A 17,353-nucleotide genomic window follows, 5' to 3' on the forward strand; every position below is an offset into this window, starting at 1 on the left:
GTTCCCCAACATGGCGCTGCCGTAAACCGGAAGTCGCGGAGTATCGTTGAATGACGTACGTGCATACTATGTGTACGGAGAAGTTAAGGCAGCGCAGTTGAATGCACCGATGGTGAAAACGTTGCCGTCTTAGCAAGGCCTAACGCGTTGGACGCACCTTGGTCACCGCTTTTGCGAAGGCACCGTTCTCCACCAATATCTTGACGACGCCGAGATATCCGTTGCGTGCCGCGAAGTGCAGAGCTGTCCAGCCCATCTGCAAGGGTGAGTCTAGTTAAAGGACATGTCGTAAGCACTGGCGATTCTCGCGGCGTTTTCGTGAGATGTCCTAGCGACCACTAGACGATCTAATTTATCCGTCGATCGTGGCAACGAATAAATAAACGAATAAAGTGACTTGAGTCGAAAGGAGACGAAAAGTATGTAATATCTCGGCATCTTTTAAACGAAGGCATGTCAGGCCATCTGTAGGGTCTGCAACATCGACAGCTGCAGCTATATATAGTACAGTAAGAACCATGAGTAAATCGACAACAGAAAGCCCCGGAACCGCAATAAACATTAATTACAACTATTATATTGAGAATGTGCAGCATGCCGATTTTACTAGCACTCAATACAAAATTGGGCTTGTTTTTGAACAAGCCCAATTTATGTTAAACAGGCCATTATCATTATTTTGTTGTTGTTGTTAAAAGACAAGTCAAATCAAATCAACTTATTTTAACATCAACAGTTACAGACGTCAAGGGTACAGGCTAATAGTTTGAAAGCAGGGCTTTACGGGGCCTGCACCTCGTTAGGTACAAATACTAGTCACATAGAAAACTATAGTGGAGCAATGAGCACATAAATCAATGAGTACAATCTATAGCAAAGACGTGCATGTATCACATACAGGTAGTTCGGCACCAAATACATGGTACAGAATGTCTCTGCAGTTAGGCGGAATTGCTAGTGCAAAAAAAAAAAAAAAGATAAACCTAAGCAATGGCATCAACAAAAGTTTGATATTGAAAACCAAGCCAATACATAAAGATAAAGATAGAAATACGATAAAAATGCAGTAAGACGTTGCGGCATGCAAATGGGTCCTGAAAGGGAAATTATGCACAAAGGATCAATATGAAAATCAGAAACATTGGAGTTCATGTACTTTTTTCGTTCTTACAGGCAGCGTGATGCACAGTTATCGTTTAGCATTTTATACTGTTTGCAGCGTGTAGCTCAACACTTGAAGCTCGTAATTCGTGCGCACAGGAGCATATAAAAGTCTACAGTGTGTCTCGTGTGATAAACAGCACAAAGTAACCGGTATTTGATTCCTGTCTCCGTCTGCGCGTCAAAGCCAATTGCTTTCTTTGACTATCTTGCCCTTTTCGTGATCGGTGCATGGTTGGTGGTTGGCACAAAGGCGCCGTTGTGGTGTGGCGCGCGTTTGTTGCCGAACATTAACTGTCAGATCTTCGAGACGTGCGTGTCGTCCTATGTGCTGGTTAACCACTCTACTCTCTGCGGAATTACGCAATCAAACAGTAAACGCTACATAAATGTCATCACCGCAACAATTACATGTCGTCAAGTGCACCATTCCTTTAACGAAGCGAACAAATTTGAAGCGTTCGGCTATTCGCTTACGTTGACAGTTATCGTCGATGGTTTCTGCACAACTTTCCCTCACGGGTGTTCTCTCCCCCCCCCCCCCCCCCCAAGCCTATAGCTTGCTGGCTGCCCCGTTTATAGCAATGTACCAAGTTGTCCAACAAACAACCCTTATAAACTTTTTCTTGTCGACGGCGGAAAAGGCCCGTGTCCTGTTGATGACGAAAACCGAGGTATACAGACACGTAGCGATCGTCCTCGTCATCGCACGCGCAAAGACGATCGACGCAATGCAAACGCGTGCACGTGTTTCGTTGCGCGAACTGACGTTGTCGGCGGCGTTGATCTCGGCGCCCTGGCTGTGCAGCAGGCCGACCATCTCCCTCTTGCCGGCGGCCGCCGCCACGTGCAGCGGCGTGCGGCCCAGCTTGTCGACGCACTGCAGCTGCGACTCGGCGCGGCTCAGCAGGATGCTGGCCACGGCCAGGTGGCCACCTTGTGCCGCGAAGTGCAGAGGGTACATGCCCTGCATTTAAACAACGTGCTAAACCGTTTGATGCGAACAGGACGACGCGCGAGAGCAAATGTATCGCGAAGGAAAAAAAAAAAAGATGTTTTTACGGCAGCTGACGGCTCTAAATTATTTCGCCAAGCCGTCTTCATAATCTTTGCGCTGCTTGCGGGCAGGAACAGCGTTAGTTGGGTGATGCACTTAAGACGCTTCCAACCAAGGAACAGCTTGGCCAGCACTGTTCGCAAGCGGCTAGTTCATGGGGCCCTGTCATGCCGCGTCCAGCAGCAGTAGCAGCACAAAAAAAAAAGAAAGAAATAAATGTTTGCTAGGCGAGTTCGTGACTCTTATAGTATACTATAGTGCCGAAAATTTTTATACCTACCGGGAAGCATGTCGTGACCCGCCACAGAAAATGTACGTGACTTGTGCGTCGCCTGTGGAGCGGTTCAGTTAGGAACACCTTTTGCTAATGTCGGCGACTTGTTCTCGCAGCGTGAAAATTTTCTCAGAGAATGCTAGATTTCGCATTATCACTAAACATGGCGGTGCATACGATGATTTATTAAAGCAACCTTCGTGGAAGGAGCCGCTCACCTCTTGAAAGGTTGGCGCGTCGGCTTGTATTCCGGAGCTGTTCAGCAACATCCGAACGACACCTTCGTGGCCCGCAGCTGCCGCCATATGCAATGCTGTCATTCCGTACTGAAACGAGACGGGGCGTGCATGACTCGACCACACGTGTATTTTGAGCTGCAAGTATTTTTTGTAGCACGCAAGAGTGAACAACTTTCACGCGAGAGTGTGAATGCGTCGTCATCACAAATTATCGCTATGATGAATGCGCGGCACTTGCATTGAAGTGCTCGGCCTGCATGCCACGGCCTGGTGCCGTGGCATGCATCCTTATAGGGGAGTGGGACGACATGGCGGCTTATGATAGATAGGAAGAGAGGAGAGAACTGCTCGTCAAACTGATCATGTCAGCTTTACAAATCGCGTAGCCAGTTAATTTTAGTTCCTTCTCTTCTACTGATTCCTGAGCACTTGTGATGACATGTAGTTTGATTGATGATTGGGAAAGGAAGACAACAAAATAAAGAATCAATATATAATGCGTGAAAATGAGCTTGTTTTTTGTGCGTTAGCTTGCCTTGCGGCATCAAGAGGAAGTGTTACACATAATGAAAATTAGATTGTTGATATGCACTCAAGCAACGAACAAACCAGACGCGAAACAATGACTAAAGCCTTGTCTCGACGCCTCTGTGTCGTGTTGGAGGGGTTCACTACACCTCCGACACAGCCCAGGGAGAAAACTGGCGTGCTAGCTAATCAAGGTTAAAAAAAGGTCGTTGTGTGGAAAAAGTGTCGGTGGGAAACATACTCAATGGGGACGGTGAGCAATCTAACGTCTCGCCGAGTAAATGAGCGGATAGGCAACAGTGAAACAAAACAGCGTCAGCTTGGTCACGTGAGCTCACAGTTCAGTTATCCTATGAAACGTTCTGTACGCATTCGAATAATTCCGAATAATTCTTATGGAAGTTGCACGGAATCCATACGGAATCCATAGATATTCCGTAATAATTATGTGGAAACATACGGAATATAGGGATATATACAAGCAGTCGAATAGCCGATAACAGATGCTTGCCCGCTCTTTGCAGCGTTTCAATACTACGCAATTATCTGTTGCTTCAGCTGGCTGAGCAAACAAGCCTCCAGCTGAATCACTCAGAATGAAAGCCACTGTTACTCTGCATTTCGACGGCAGTATACTGCATAAAGGCCGCGCGAGCAAGTGCATGGGCGATGAACAAGAACCGTGCCCCCCCCCCCCCCTATTTGTACTATCAGAAAGAACTGAAAAATTATAGGCCCATTAGCTTGCTCTCAGTATTATATAAGATATTCACCAAGATAATCTCCAATAGAATAAGGGCAACACTGGATTTTAGTCAACCAAGGGAACAGGCAGGTTTCAGGAAAAGATACTCTACCATGGATCACCTCCATGTCATCAGTCAGGTAATCGAGAAATCCGCAGAGTACAATCAGCCTCTATATATGGCTTTCATAGATTAAGAAAATGAATTTGATTCAGTAGAGATACCAGCAGTCATAGAGGCGTTACGTAATCAAGGAGTAGAATGCTTACGTAAATATCCTGGAATATGTCTACAGAGATTCCACAGCTACCTTAATTCTCCACAAGAAAAGTAGGAAGATACCTATAGAGAACGGGGTCAGAGAAGGAGACACAATCTCTCTAATGCTGTTCACTGCGTACTTGCAAGATATATTCAAGCTATTAAACTGGGAAAGCTCAGGAGCAAGGGTTGACGGCGAATACCTCAGCAACCTTCGGTTTGCCGATGACGTTGTTCTATTCAGCAACACTGCAGACGAGTTACAACAAATGATTGAGGACGTTAACATAGAGAGTGCAAGGGCGGGGTTGAATATTAATATGCAGAAGACAAAGATAATGATGTATAATCGGGCAAAGGAACAAGAGTTCAGGATCGCCGGACAGCCTCTAGAGTCTTGAAGGAGTACGTTTACCTAGGTCAATTAATCGCAGGGAACCCTGATTATGAGAAGGAAATTCATAGAAGAATGAAATGAAAAGCCCTTTTAAGAGAGCAGACAAGTGCTGTCGCACGGCCGCCGGGGTATTATCGGTACTTACGTCTCCACCGTCCGGAAGTGGCTCACTGGCAAGAGCCGCCTGAACCTCCGTCAACATCTCCCTAACGAAGTCCATCTGACCGTTCTTGGCTGCCACGTGCAACGCTGTCAGCCCCGTCTGTGAGCAGGCGGAGAGAAGAACAAAGAGAAACGCACTCAGTGGTCACACGAGGACACTTCTGACAGATGTGAGAAAGAAGCAACGAGAGCCCCACGCGGAGACTGCTCTCACCTTTTTACTGGTTGTGGACCAGGGCACGATGGCGCTCAGTACCCTGGCAACGGCCACGTGACCATTCTTAGCGGCCAAGTGCAGCGCAGTGTCCCCGTCCTTAGGCAGCAAAGGAAGAAGCAAACCGACACGCTAGAGGTGACTTTGCATTTGATTCGTAGCTTTGCGCGCCGATTAAACTGACAGGGCTAAAGCTCGCGCAATCCAAAACAGTCGTATTTGTTCCGTAAACTTACAGAATGAAACTCGTGATTAGCTACAGAATCCATTTAAGTGCGAGTGTCACAGGAAATAACAGCAGCCGTCAGTACATACTGAACAATGTTACGTTCACATAATTAGGTTACAAACGACGAAGCATTTATTTACATTGGCCTGGTAGATTGCACTCTCGCTGGCGTGCTGAAGTATATGAAGATGGCGCAGATGCATAAAAAATTGTGGAAGACATACGCAGTATAGAGAAAAAGAGTCACTTCATAGCTGTACATTAGGATAATGTATAGTTACTAAAAAACTAATAATTACTCGGTATCAAAAGTTGGGTATTCGGTTTCGATAATTCACTTGCATGGGATAAGTAGCATGGCAACTGAGTGATAAATCTAGTTTCTTGTGAATTTTAAAGAAAACAAAAGAAATTCCGTAGCGAGATCACGTACAGCATTCTCTTCTTTGGCATCGGCTCCTGCTTGAAGCAGCATCTTGACTACGTTCGCATGTCCACCGGCGGAGGCCAAATGGAGGGGCGTTGAGTCGGTCGTCTAGAAGAAGCGCAAACACAGGTCACTACTTCCGACTCCTTGGCACAGTGATAGAAATGATGAGTAGACGGGTATTTTTTGTGACCAGGACTTACCCTGTTCCTCGAGCTCGTCACAATAGATTTGTTAAATTTCATCAATTCCTTGATGACCGCCGTGCTGCCTTTCATTGCAGCGATATGGGCGCACGTAAACCCTTTCTAGGTACAGAGAAGAGAAGAAGAAGGGGCGTGAAGATAAAAGGAATGCCAAAAAGAAGGAGACGCTTTTCGGATATAAAGTGGTACTAATTCGTTGACTCACAGCGTTCGACATCATCGCCAGGTCCGGCTTCACCCTCAAAAACAGTTTGACGACTTCGGAGTGATCATTCTCGATGGCCAGCATCATGGGAGTCTGTCCTTGCTGTTGAGGTGTGGATGGTAACAGCAACAAAAAAAGTGTAAAGATGTTATGACGGTTAAATGCTGCTTTATATAACTAGCGCGCTCGCTTGCTCGGTCAATGAATAAATCAATCAATCACTCAGAAAAATATCGGAGGGAAGATCTCGCACGGTCTGCACTCACGTCGTCCAGAGCATTTGTATCCGCCTTGAGCTCGAGCAGAATTTTGCACACGTCCAATCTCCCTTCCGCGGCTGCCAGATGGAGCGGAGTTTTTTTGTTCTGCGAAACGAGAGGAAAGGCATATTTCAGGGTGGTCTAAGAGGACTTTGCAAAATGGTCGAAAGATGAAGGGAGAACGTGATGTATATACCTCCATGGCACACATACACTCGGTTCCATGTGCATTGATGGAGACTCATTCTTTAGCGTGAGCTTCGCTCGATGTCCGTGCTGTGTGTAACGGCGCAATGTTCGTGGAAGGTTGAAGAGTCAAAGGGAGGCAGCAAGCATCCATGATCAAGACGACGAGAAATTCATGGCAAAACTGTATACACTGTTCCTCAAAAGTGAAATAGACACGCATCGGATAACTAAAGCTCACTCGATAAGAGTACTTTGGGGGCCTCATGATATACTCAGAGTGATCGAGAGCTCCTCAGCCTCACCATTCATATCTTTTGGGCGAAGGAATCCCATTACACTACCCCCCCCCCCCCCTCCCCTACCCTCATGCATGCAATCAGCTTTCGTATTTTGACAAAAAAAAAAAAGAATAAAGGCGTTTGAGATACACAGACCTCTTTAGCTTTCCTGCAGACGAGAACCCATAGAATTTTACGTATAGGAAATCACAAATGGTCCTGATAACTAAGGGTTAATTTGATGCTTCTGAGCCTAGCCCCGGAATGTCTTATTGGTGTTTGTCCACTGAAGGTTTTCAAATTTATACTGCAGGCAACACACGGTTTGGACGGATGCATTCCCTGCACGGGGTGCACGCAGAAAGTGTCTCGTGTTAAACGCGCAAATACTCACTAGGCTGAGGGCGTCCAGGATGGCGCCGTGCTCTGTTACCAGCTTACGGACCAGTGCTGCGTATCCCTTCTCGGCGGCCAGATGAAGGGGCGTGAGGCCCCGCTGAGATCGCACGTTGACGAACGCCTTGGCACTGAGCAGGATGTCGGCCAGTTCCTCGTGGCCTTTCTCGGCGGCCAAGTGCAGCGCCGCCTTGCCCGTCTGCGCGTGAAGCGTGTGGACAGGGAAACGGCATCACGAATCACGCCTACACTGCTGTTTTGCGATTACCTGGAAAGACGGCGCCACCTTAAACCACCTTGCCATCGAATGTATCTCGCTAGCGCAGAAGAAAGGAGGCACAAGAAAGTGAACATGTAACACGTTTCGGAGCGCAAGTTTGACTTTCAGGCGAACACCTTGTGAATTCGGTGATGTGATGCAGTGAATATCGTTTGATGTACTTGTGGGCCAATGCAGGACACGCTAAATAACTGGCTGTGCCCTAGCAAAACTGTATTTCTTGTTAGCGCTTCTTGCTTGTGTTCTATATGCTTTGCATTTGATGTCTACAGCGAGAGTCCTGCGCGCCTTTTCTTTTGTATCTCTATGTCAAAAGAGATGGCTGAGTACGCGAAATCAACAAGACAGACCCGCTGCCCTTATCGCTCTCTAGAAGTAGTTGATTCAATAAAGTTGGTGCAGTGCGAATGCAAACTGTGTGAAGTGCGTAGCGGCAACTAAGCGGTCGCAAGTCGGCGGACCTGCAAGCCAGCTCACCTCGTCGAACGTGTCCACCCTGGCTCCGTTCTGAATGAGCAGACTCGCTGCCCTGGGATGACCGGCATCGCAGGCGTAGAGCAGCGGGGCCCAGCCATTCTGCGAAAGTGGCGCGAATATGAGGGATTGGAAAGCAGGATAACGAGCTTAGGAATAGCTACTTAATGGTCACTCTTTTTTTTTTCAACCCTACCTGAGGGATTCACCACTGAATTCGATTTGGCGTCTTTAGTGCTGTACCATCTACTCACCCTTGCTTGTTGGTTGCAAGAAATCATTACGGCAGCTGGAGGCATGGTGTCGATGATTTCCTGCAGGATCGCCACGTTCCCGGTCCTGGAGCAGTGGTGGATAGGTGTTTCCATCGTCTGTTTTGTAGGCAGAAAAGAAAAAAGAAAGCAGAATGGAATTCGCCATTACAACCCAGTTGTGAGCGGCGACCTGCAACCGGCGACCTGCAACCGATTTGTGTCGACCTGACCTGCGATGTTTTCATTTTTTTTTTGCCCAGAATAAGTTCAACGACGTACTCCATCAGCGGATTGCTTTTCTTGACACTCTCAGATTCCGGCATGTTGTTTAATTCCACAATGATGACGTTTTGAGCCAATCAGAGAAGGCGTAGTCACCTTGTGAGCCAATCAGCGAAAATAGAATGGAAAATTTGGTTGTGCCCACAACAAAACTCCTATAGATTTCCAGCTATACATGCGTATAATGTAACAGGCTCGTATACGAAGGGCTACGCACGAACTTACATCCCGCGTGCAACAATACTTTTGATCAATCACATTTTGAGATAGCAGATACATTTATAAATATATGGATGATACGAACCAACGTAAACGCGAAGCTCAGTGGCCGCCTACTCAAGCTGCGTCAAGCTCCGCGCCCACAGCTAGATTTTGTGTGGCCTGCAAGGTCCCGACAGTGGCAGTAAAGCTTACGAAACATGTCTTTAACACTACGTAACCACGTCGGATATGTACACCGATCTGTTTCAAGGCATAGCGTCTGGGCAGTGCCTAGAAGGCGTGTTTCGGACGTGGAGCTCGCGCCTCCGGTCTTCCTTTCTCTCAGTATGGTAACATGCCTTTCGGTTGGTACACGGTTGGCTTGGCGCAAAGAACATAAGAAGGTGCCCCATTCGCCAAGTAATTGTTGGACCAACTATGGTGAAGTCAACGGTCCACAATGCGTTCTCGAAGCCAACAGGAAACTGGAACGTGGGAGAGGCTTACCGTCCGTGTCTCGGCGTTCACGTCGCCGCCATGTTTGAGCAGGATTCGCATGATGTCGCGGTCTTCGGTAGCGTAGTGCTTCTGCTTCTCAGTTATGGTGGCCGCGTAGTGTAGCGAGTTTTCACCCTCCTGCGAGCCGCGCCACCAGCAATTCAGTGACGCAGTGTTCACGGACGCAAGGAAGGACGCAGACAACAGTGGATTAAGCGTCTCGAACATGCTATGACGCGCCTACCATGTTCTTCTGATTGGCCAGCTTCTTTTTCTCCTCCGGGTCCGAGTTCTTCTTTTCCCAGTCTTCTAGCAGTGCTTGCACCACCGGAAAATGGCAGTTCTTGACCGCCACGTGAAGAGGACTCTCTCCGTCCTGCCATAATGAATGAATGAATGAATATTTCAGCCATATAACTACTTACCATCCACTCGCTCTACGCACATTAAAGCACCAGCACACAGCATGCTTTTAATCTCTAAGTTTACTCCTCTTTACTTCTTGGACTTTCGTTAGCCTATAGCAAGAAATTGAAATGCACAAGTTTTGACATCACATGTTGCTATCGATGAGTGCGCGAGAAATATTGACACAATATGCAAGCATCCAAGGCAGCAAGTACACTCCTTTACTTTTTCCCCAACCCTCACCACGCATTAAAACACCTTTGCAGGCACGTGCACAAACATCCCTGCGCGCATACAAATCCAAACTCTGTCAGGAAGGCAAGAATGCTCACCTTGTTGAGCAAGTCGGATATGGCGTTGTCTTCTAGGAGCAGCTTTGTAGTCCTCAAATGGCCCTCCCGTGCAGCGAAATGCAATGGTATTTCTCCGTTCTGAAAAATAAAAAAAGGCGAGGGGGGGGGGGCGGAGAGAATTTAGCTAGTTTGAGAAATACATACAGTACATACTGGGCGTAAACACGCCAATCTAATATGCGTGGTCAGCGCGTGTCCACACGTTTACGACGCTGGTTGTTTAAAATGCACGCAAAGTGAGTCACAAAGGACAATGGCAGCTGAAGGGAGTAAAACATCACACCTAGCTTTTAAAATAAAAGCCGGTAACTGTGCGCCATATTGGGCGACCTACCGCGTCCTTTTCGTTCACGTCCGCACCGCTCTTGATGAGCAGCTCGGCACAGTCGTCGGCGTTCTTCACGCGGGCAGCGATGTGCAGCGGTGTCTCGTTGTTCTGCAATACAAGTGCATTCTTTCATTCACATACGCATCAGTGCACCGCCATGACACAACCTCGCTACAACGAAGCAGGGCGAAACTAAAGTATCGGAGCTCCTGTCGAACGATATGCGCACATAACCATTCATATACTCGCCATCAAGCGCAGCATTAATCTATTCTATAGATAGATAGATAGATAGATAGATAGATAGATAGATAGATAGATGGATAGATAGATAGATAGATAGATAGATAGATAGATATTAGTAGTAGTAGTTGTTGTTAGATATACTCTTATGATAGTAGAACTACTTATATTATTACCACTACCGATAGTAATAACAGTAACTACACCTACCACTACTACTACTACTACTACTACTACTACTAGTACTAGTTTAGTAGTAACTATAGATCCGCCGCGATGGATTAGTGGCTATGGCGCTTCGTTTTTGAGCAGAAAGTCGCGGATTGATCGATTCCTGCAGGCCGCTGCGGCTGCATTTCGGCGTTAACGGAATGCAGAGGAATGAAAAAAAAAAAGAGAAAGAAAGAAGACGCATCGAGAATTAAAAAAAAAAAAAAAAAAAACGCTCGTATGCCGTGCTGTGTGTGCAGAATTCCAGATGGTCAAACTGAACTCGAAGCCCTCTACTACACTTCGTCCCTATTGTGACACCAAAACCCATAATTAAACTTTAGGAGTAGTAGTTGTCCATTTACGCTTTAGTAGCCGTATAAAACATGCGCACGCTTTTACAGCTACATTCACACAATGGGCCGAACGGCAGATTCAAGTCCGCGGATGAATGTAACGTGGCTGAACTGCAGAAAATCGCAGCACGGGCAGCGATCCTTGGTAGCCACTATGGGCAGCGTGATTCGGTTGCACCACTGAGCTACGTCACACTTGTCCGCGGAGTGAACCATCCATTCGGTCCTTCGTGAGGATCCAGATTGGCGTATAGTCGCTATTTCCGTTATTTCGTGCTTCTCCTTCGATTTCCATGCAGGGCCAAGAATGAAGACCTCTAGTAATGTGATCGAATAAAAAGTAATATTAGCATGCAATGTTTAAAGTACTTCGTGAAAGAAAATTGCCTAATGTGGGCGGATTACATGTTAAAACCCGCGAACCTTAAAGAAATGCTGTCTGACTGCTGTTTACGAAAATTTTGAGGGCAGCTACAGCGTAGACGTACTACGCATAGGCTGGGGAAAAACTAAACCGTACATATTAGCAAAACACACTGCTTGTCTAGTCAGTTCATAGCTCGCACTTGTGTCTTTTTTTCGCTGTGTCAGTCTTCCCTGCTAGCGCGTACATGTTCTGTGAACATACACAGGTTCTATCGATAAGATATTCGAACATACACAGGTTAGAATAGTCTTGTCTTTTTGTGCATTGAATTTACATCGTGGATTGCTTCGGTAATGTTCTGAAGATCGCTCTTTACCCACCGTGGGTGCTCAGTGGCTATGGTGTTAGGCTGCTGAGCACAAGGTCGCGGGATCGAATCCCGGCCACGGCGGCCGCATTTCGATGGGGGCGAAAACACCTGTGTACTTAGATTTAGGTGCATGTTAAAGATCCCCAGGTGGTCGAAATTTCCGGCGTCCTCCACTACGGCGTGCCTCATAATCAGAAGGTGGTTTCGGCACGTAAAACCCCATAATTTAATTTTTAAAGATCGCTCTAGCTTCGACAGCGCTGCACAAATTTAGTGAAGCGTGGTATGGACGCACTTGCCGAAGGAGGAACCAAAGCGCAGAAACCGCAGCGGAAACACGATCGACTCGAGTAGGAGTCCTGATATCGCCCACGTGCCTTATGCCGTCCAAGGCTAGCGGCGTGTCCTCCTCTGGACAGCATCCCGAGTATCGCTGCGTCTTTTATCAGCCAGCGGCGCCTCGTTATAGGTTAAACTAGGTTAAACGGATGCGGTGGGCATTTAACGACTACAAATGGGCAGAGGGTTACCGGCATAAGCCCGCACACCGTATAGCCCTGTATTTACTTACTCTCGGGGATGTAAAATAGAAAAGAAGCAGTGAATAAATGACGATACAATGACGCGGTTGGAACCACTGCAACGGTTTTGAGTAGGGGCGTGCGAATATTGGAAAGTTTCGAATAACGAATCGAATAGTCACTATTCGTAAATGCGAGTGTTTTTTCGAATACTTCTCGGATATTTCAAAACATCAGATGCATCCAATTAAACATAAAAAAACTGGAGCAAAAGTAGCTGGAATTTTCACCCCCGCGGGCATGTACAGACAGGAAAGATGAAAACTTCCATAATGGAGCAGGCTATATGTCAATTAAGTAGCCATACTTTACAGGCTGTACAGCAATCATTCGCACTTTCTGAAGAGTCCTGTGCATGCGAAGAAACTACTTGTTTGCTCCTAATGCTAAATTTATGCTTTTAATAAACAACGCTTCATAACGCGCTATGTAATGACAGAAACATGCTAACTTTAAGAATACCAGGATTTGGACATCGTTTTATGTTAATTGTGAGAACGGTTGTTGATTATTCGAGAACTACTCGATATTCGATTCAGTTCGATTTGCTTCTGGCACTATACTCGATTTGAATTCTATTCGGTTTCAAAAATCACTATTCGCACACGCATAGTTTGGAGGCCAGAGGAGTGGTTAAAAAGAAAGGTATCTTGTTGTTAGTGTGCGCTGCCTGGAACTGACAGGCACAACGTGGCGGTCGTGCAGATAACTTATACATACGTTCGTTGCTGTTCAATGGCTCGTGCACTGACTGCGAGAAGAACCTTTTCTATGCGACAGCTCCCGCGTTCTTAATAGCTCACGGTCAATATACGCAGGCACATGACACAGCAGCATTCTGAAAGTGGTCAGGTCCTGTCCGCGGTCACTCTGTGGGCTACATAAAAGTTCCACGCATCAAAGACGCGTCAATAATGAAGGAGTAGGCTATATACTCACGGGTCCGGCCTTGAACTGGACCTGTGCTCCGTGCCCCAGCAGTGTCTCGACGACCAGCGCCTGACCCGCGGACACGGCAACGTGAAGGGCCGTGTGCCCGTCCTGCGCACGCACAAGGCACCACACGCTATGGGCCAGCACGGACGCGAGTCATCATCGCGGAATTTTGTCCGCAGGCAACACCCTGCGCCCCTAGCGCATCTCTGCTTTGCTAAAAGCTATGTACAAACTTGGCTCTAACTTGGAACATTATATAGGTGACTACAGGTATATAGGACTTAGACTACGGCACCTCTCTTTTTCTTGTAAAGCAGCGTGATGGGCATCTCGAGAACGCGTCCGTGAGGAGACAGAACAAACCTCGGTGAGTGGTCTCGAGCAGACGAATAAAGATGTAGAATTGGGTGTTTCTCAAGACAACACGATTAATGATACTCATACATTCGAAAGCATTACAAGACACCGCTACAAAATGGAAAGGTAGCGCGGAATAAACATAGCGGTGATGACAGTTTTCAAGCTGTCTGTGATAAGACGCACGAAAACGGCAAATTGGAGACCCTAATTCAGGTAGATTCAACTTGGAATCACCGATGGGTTAACAGCGCATTTTGAAAACCCTGAGTTCATGTCAGGGAGACATCCGCAGTCTCTCTGCCTCTTGAATGCAGTATCCAAGTATCAGTAGTAATCGTTAAAGGGAGTACAAGATTGATTTATTGGTTGGAATCACCCAACCTGGAAGTGGAAGTGGAAGATCTGGAAGTGGTTAATGCAGACAATCGCTATATCTTATCCTGACAGAAAAAAAAAAGACGATGCCGAAAGTCCATAAATACAAGTAAGGAAACGCCGCAAGAAACACGTAACAAATTATTTTTCCTTTCTCTAATACAAGAAAGCTTACTTGTTGACAATATTCTCACATATATGTCGCCCTTGACGACTTATTTTACACGGTACGATATCGCTTGCCTGAATATTTCAAACAAGCAAGGAAAATCCTACCTTCCTGCCTTTGGTGTTCGAGTAACACCACACTATGCAATCACAAGTTTATCAAGCCATGTACTGCCCACAGACTTTTTCAGGCAATAGTTCTTTAACAGAATATATTATAAAGAAAAGATTTATATAGATTCTTGCGCTTAACTTACGTTCGTCTTGACGTCTACGTGTTCCCCTTTTTGTAGCAGCGTCCTGACGATGTCCACGTAGCCCTTCTGTGCCGCTGTGTGAATACACTTGGCGCCAGCCTACGAAAAGAGCCGTTCGTTGCGTCAATTTTCTGGATTGCTTGAAAAATAAAAGAAAGCGTTTTACGGTTCTTGCTTCACCTTGTTCGACATGTGCAACGGGACGCCTTTCTTCATGAAGACCATGGCTGTTTCCGGCCTTCCAGCTTCAGCAGCAATGTGCATCAAGGTGCTCCCATCCTGTAGAAGGAAAGGACATATTAACGTAAATATTAAATATTAACAACGACCTGATGGCGCACCATGCAAGGAGAATATGTCGCTCACTAGATTGCCGTGTTGGTGCGCAACTAGCGAGTACTTTTTCTAGGTTGGTAATGCTTACACTTGGATTCGTACTCACAACGTCGTTCGCAGTTGTGGTAATGCAATATTTTGCGCCCACTAATACTTTTTTGATTGCGTGCTCTTTGTAGAAGAAAGTTGTTACCGTCACGACGCTCTGTTCACTTTTCCGTGAATTAGTATTTATACACTTAAAGGAATTTTGTCGATGACGTCACCAGAAGTACGCACTGTTGGGAGCAAATATTTAGAGACCAGCGCATCAGCAAAAAGTTAAACGTTTCCTTTAGCACAGCCGTGTAACATGGAGTTTTGTCAACACCTTGCACTAGTCGAACACACACGCGTACTATTTACCAGATTTGATTTCAGCCCCAATGCAGTGGAAAAAGAATGTTTTTTTTTTCGCAGTATTTTTGGACTCTAAAACTCTAAAGCTCTGGGCGCCTGATGGTGTTAAGCACGTCTATCTGCAGTCTGGTCGGGCGCCGTTTGCAGGATTGGCTTTCTTGTTGCTCTTAGGCGACGGTAGGTTATCCCTGACCTTCTGCTCCCGCCATGCCGAAGAAGCAAGGTGAAGCCCAAGCCAGCCAAAGATAACTTCGCCACTGCATGTTGAAACGAGGCTGACGTCACGGACCACGGGACCCTGGACTACATAAAAGTGAGAGCCAAGGAATGCCGCCTTGCAGTCTGGCGGAGCACCGTTTGCAGGACTGACTTTCTTGTTGCTCTTAGGTAAGATATCTTAGGTAAGATAGCGTCTTGGACTTGATAAGCCACATTGAACATCAAAGAGCTTTCGGCCTCTCAACACTAGCTATTTTCCTAGACGTATCAAAGGCTTATGATAACGTACTTCAAAGTTCAGTACTAAATAGCTTGATGGACATAGGCGTACAGGGCTATCTTCTGCGCTTCATTCACTCACTTATCAGTGATCGTAAAATCCAAGTGCGGTTAGGAAGTACCATAAGCACCGAAAGGGCGGTATCGCGAGGTGTACCTCAGGGAAGTGTTCTTTCCCCGACGCTGTTTAATGTTGTAATGGCTGGTCTTCCCGCTGAAGTGCAAAAACATTGCAGGCATATCCATATGTCGATATACGCGGACGACATTTGTATTTGGTTAAGCGGATATCAACACAAACGTTTAGCTCTGATAGCTCGACAGGCCTTACTTTCAGTTCAAAATTACCTTCAAGGTGTAGGGTTGACTCTCTCGGTGGAAAAATCTGGCTTCATCATGTTTCCAGGTAGAGGAAGACGGTATGCGCGGCTGAAGATAGACATTGATCAATCTTGCCTTCGTCAATTGAAGTACAAACGCTTTTTGGGCGTAATTATTGACTACCGTCTACAGTGGCGACGAGCTGTGGACTCTATTGTGACATCACTATCTCCGCGTCTCAATGTGATCCGTAGAGTTGCAAGTGAGCAATGGGGAAATCACCCTTCTTCAATGATCAGGCTGCACGATGCACTAGTGACGAGTCGAATAATGTACCAGCTCCCTTTAATTTCCCCCTCACTATCACAGCTGGAACGACTTGAGGTTTTGCACAGAAAGGGCCTAAGGAGGGCTCTTGGCGTTCCGCAGTCTGCTCCTAATAATGCAGTACTTTATGAGTCTCTATCGAGACCTCTTAGCCTAGTCGCTTCACAAAGGCTATTGATGCAAATTGGCCGCCTCAAACAGACGATAGCCGGTCGAGCCCTTCTACAGAGCCTTCGAAAGAGATCCGAGTCCCGAGCGTACTTGGCCCTTAATACTATTGGTTACCTGGGTCTTGACGCTAGAGGTCGAACTAAGAGGTTGAATCCACCTTGGTCTTTCGCGAGCCTCGATTGTTCGTTGACAATTCCTCACGTTCGTGCTAAGCGGAGTTCTCCTTTGGCGGCAACACGTTCGCTCGTACTGGAACATCTTGAAACTGAATATGCACGTCATCTTCAAATTTTTACTGATGGCTCTGTGGACAAGGTCAGAGGATCTAGTGCAGCTGCTTTTCATATTCCCGCTTTAAAGTATGATTGGTCGGTTCGCTTCACTACAGTCGTGTCCTCCACAACGGCCGAAAGCGTTGCCATTGAGGCAGCCCTAAAAAAGCTACGGCTTTGTACGCCTCAACCCGTAGTCATTCTTACAGATTCGAAATCCGCCCTTCAAAGGTTAGAGTATGGGTTCCCTACTGATGCTTTATGTCTAAGCTCCCTACGCTCGGTGCACACTCTCCTTATCAAAGGCTTCTCCATACGATTCCAATGGGTGCCCTCGCACATAGGTATCATAGGCAACGAGATGGCGGACAGCCTTGCCCATAGAGCGCTGTCTGGGAATCCTTTGAGAAAAGTGCCTCAAGAGGACAAGAGACTCTTCAGAGAAGCGGTGTCGTGCCACTTCCACTCTTTGTGGAGCTCACCTCACAAGCCATGTGTG

General features: G+C 46.7%; 1 protein-coding gene across 1 annotated transcript in view; it reads right to left on the bottom strand.

Moving 5' to 3' along the window:
• nompC (no mechanoreceptor potential C) overlaps positions 1-17,353 on the bottom strand; it is a 75,949-nt gene that overhangs the window by 8,043 nt on the left and 50,553 nt on the right. The window contains exons 6-24 of the mRNA XM_050182993.3: positions 14,711-14,809; positions 14,531-14,629; positions 13,374-13,475; positions 10,314-10,415; positions 9,959-10,057; positions 9,463-9,594; positions 9,228-9,356; positions 8,238-8,354; positions 7,987-8,085; positions 7,228-7,428; positions 6,373-6,471; positions 6,107-6,208; positions 5,899-6,003; positions 5,702-5,803; positions 5,040-5,138; positions 4,809-4,925; positions 2,711-2,818; positions 1,931-2,128; positions 158-256 (exon numbers count right to left, since the gene is read on the bottom strand). Of these exons, the coding sequence (XP_050038950.2) occupies positions 158-256; positions 1,931-2,128; positions 2,711-2,818; positions 4,809-4,925; positions 5,040-5,138; positions 5,702-5,803; positions 5,899-6,003; positions 6,107-6,208; positions 6,373-6,471; positions 7,228-7,428; positions 7,987-8,085; positions 8,238-8,354; positions 9,228-9,356; positions 9,463-9,594; positions 9,959-10,057; positions 10,314-10,415; positions 13,374-13,475; positions 14,531-14,629; positions 14,711-14,809 (2,208 nt within the window). The remainder of the gene's footprint in view (positions 1-157; positions 257-1,930; positions 2,129-2,710; positions 2,819-4,808; positions 4,926-5,039; positions 5,139-5,701; positions 5,804-5,898; positions 6,004-6,106; positions 6,209-6,372; positions 6,472-7,227; positions 7,429-7,986; positions 8,086-8,237; positions 8,355-9,227; positions 9,357-9,462; positions 9,595-9,958; positions 10,058-10,313; positions 10,416-13,373; positions 13,476-14,530; positions 14,630-14,710; positions 14,810-17,353) is intronic.

The sequence above is a fragment of the Dermacentor andersoni genome, chromosome 4, assembly GCF_023375885.2.
Source record: "Dermacentor andersoni chromosome 4, qqDerAnde1_hic_scaffold, whole genome shotgun sequence".
Classification (NCBI taxonomy): domain Eukaryota; kingdom Metazoa; phylum Arthropoda; class Arachnida; order Ixodida; family Ixodidae; genus Dermacentor; species Dermacentor andersoni.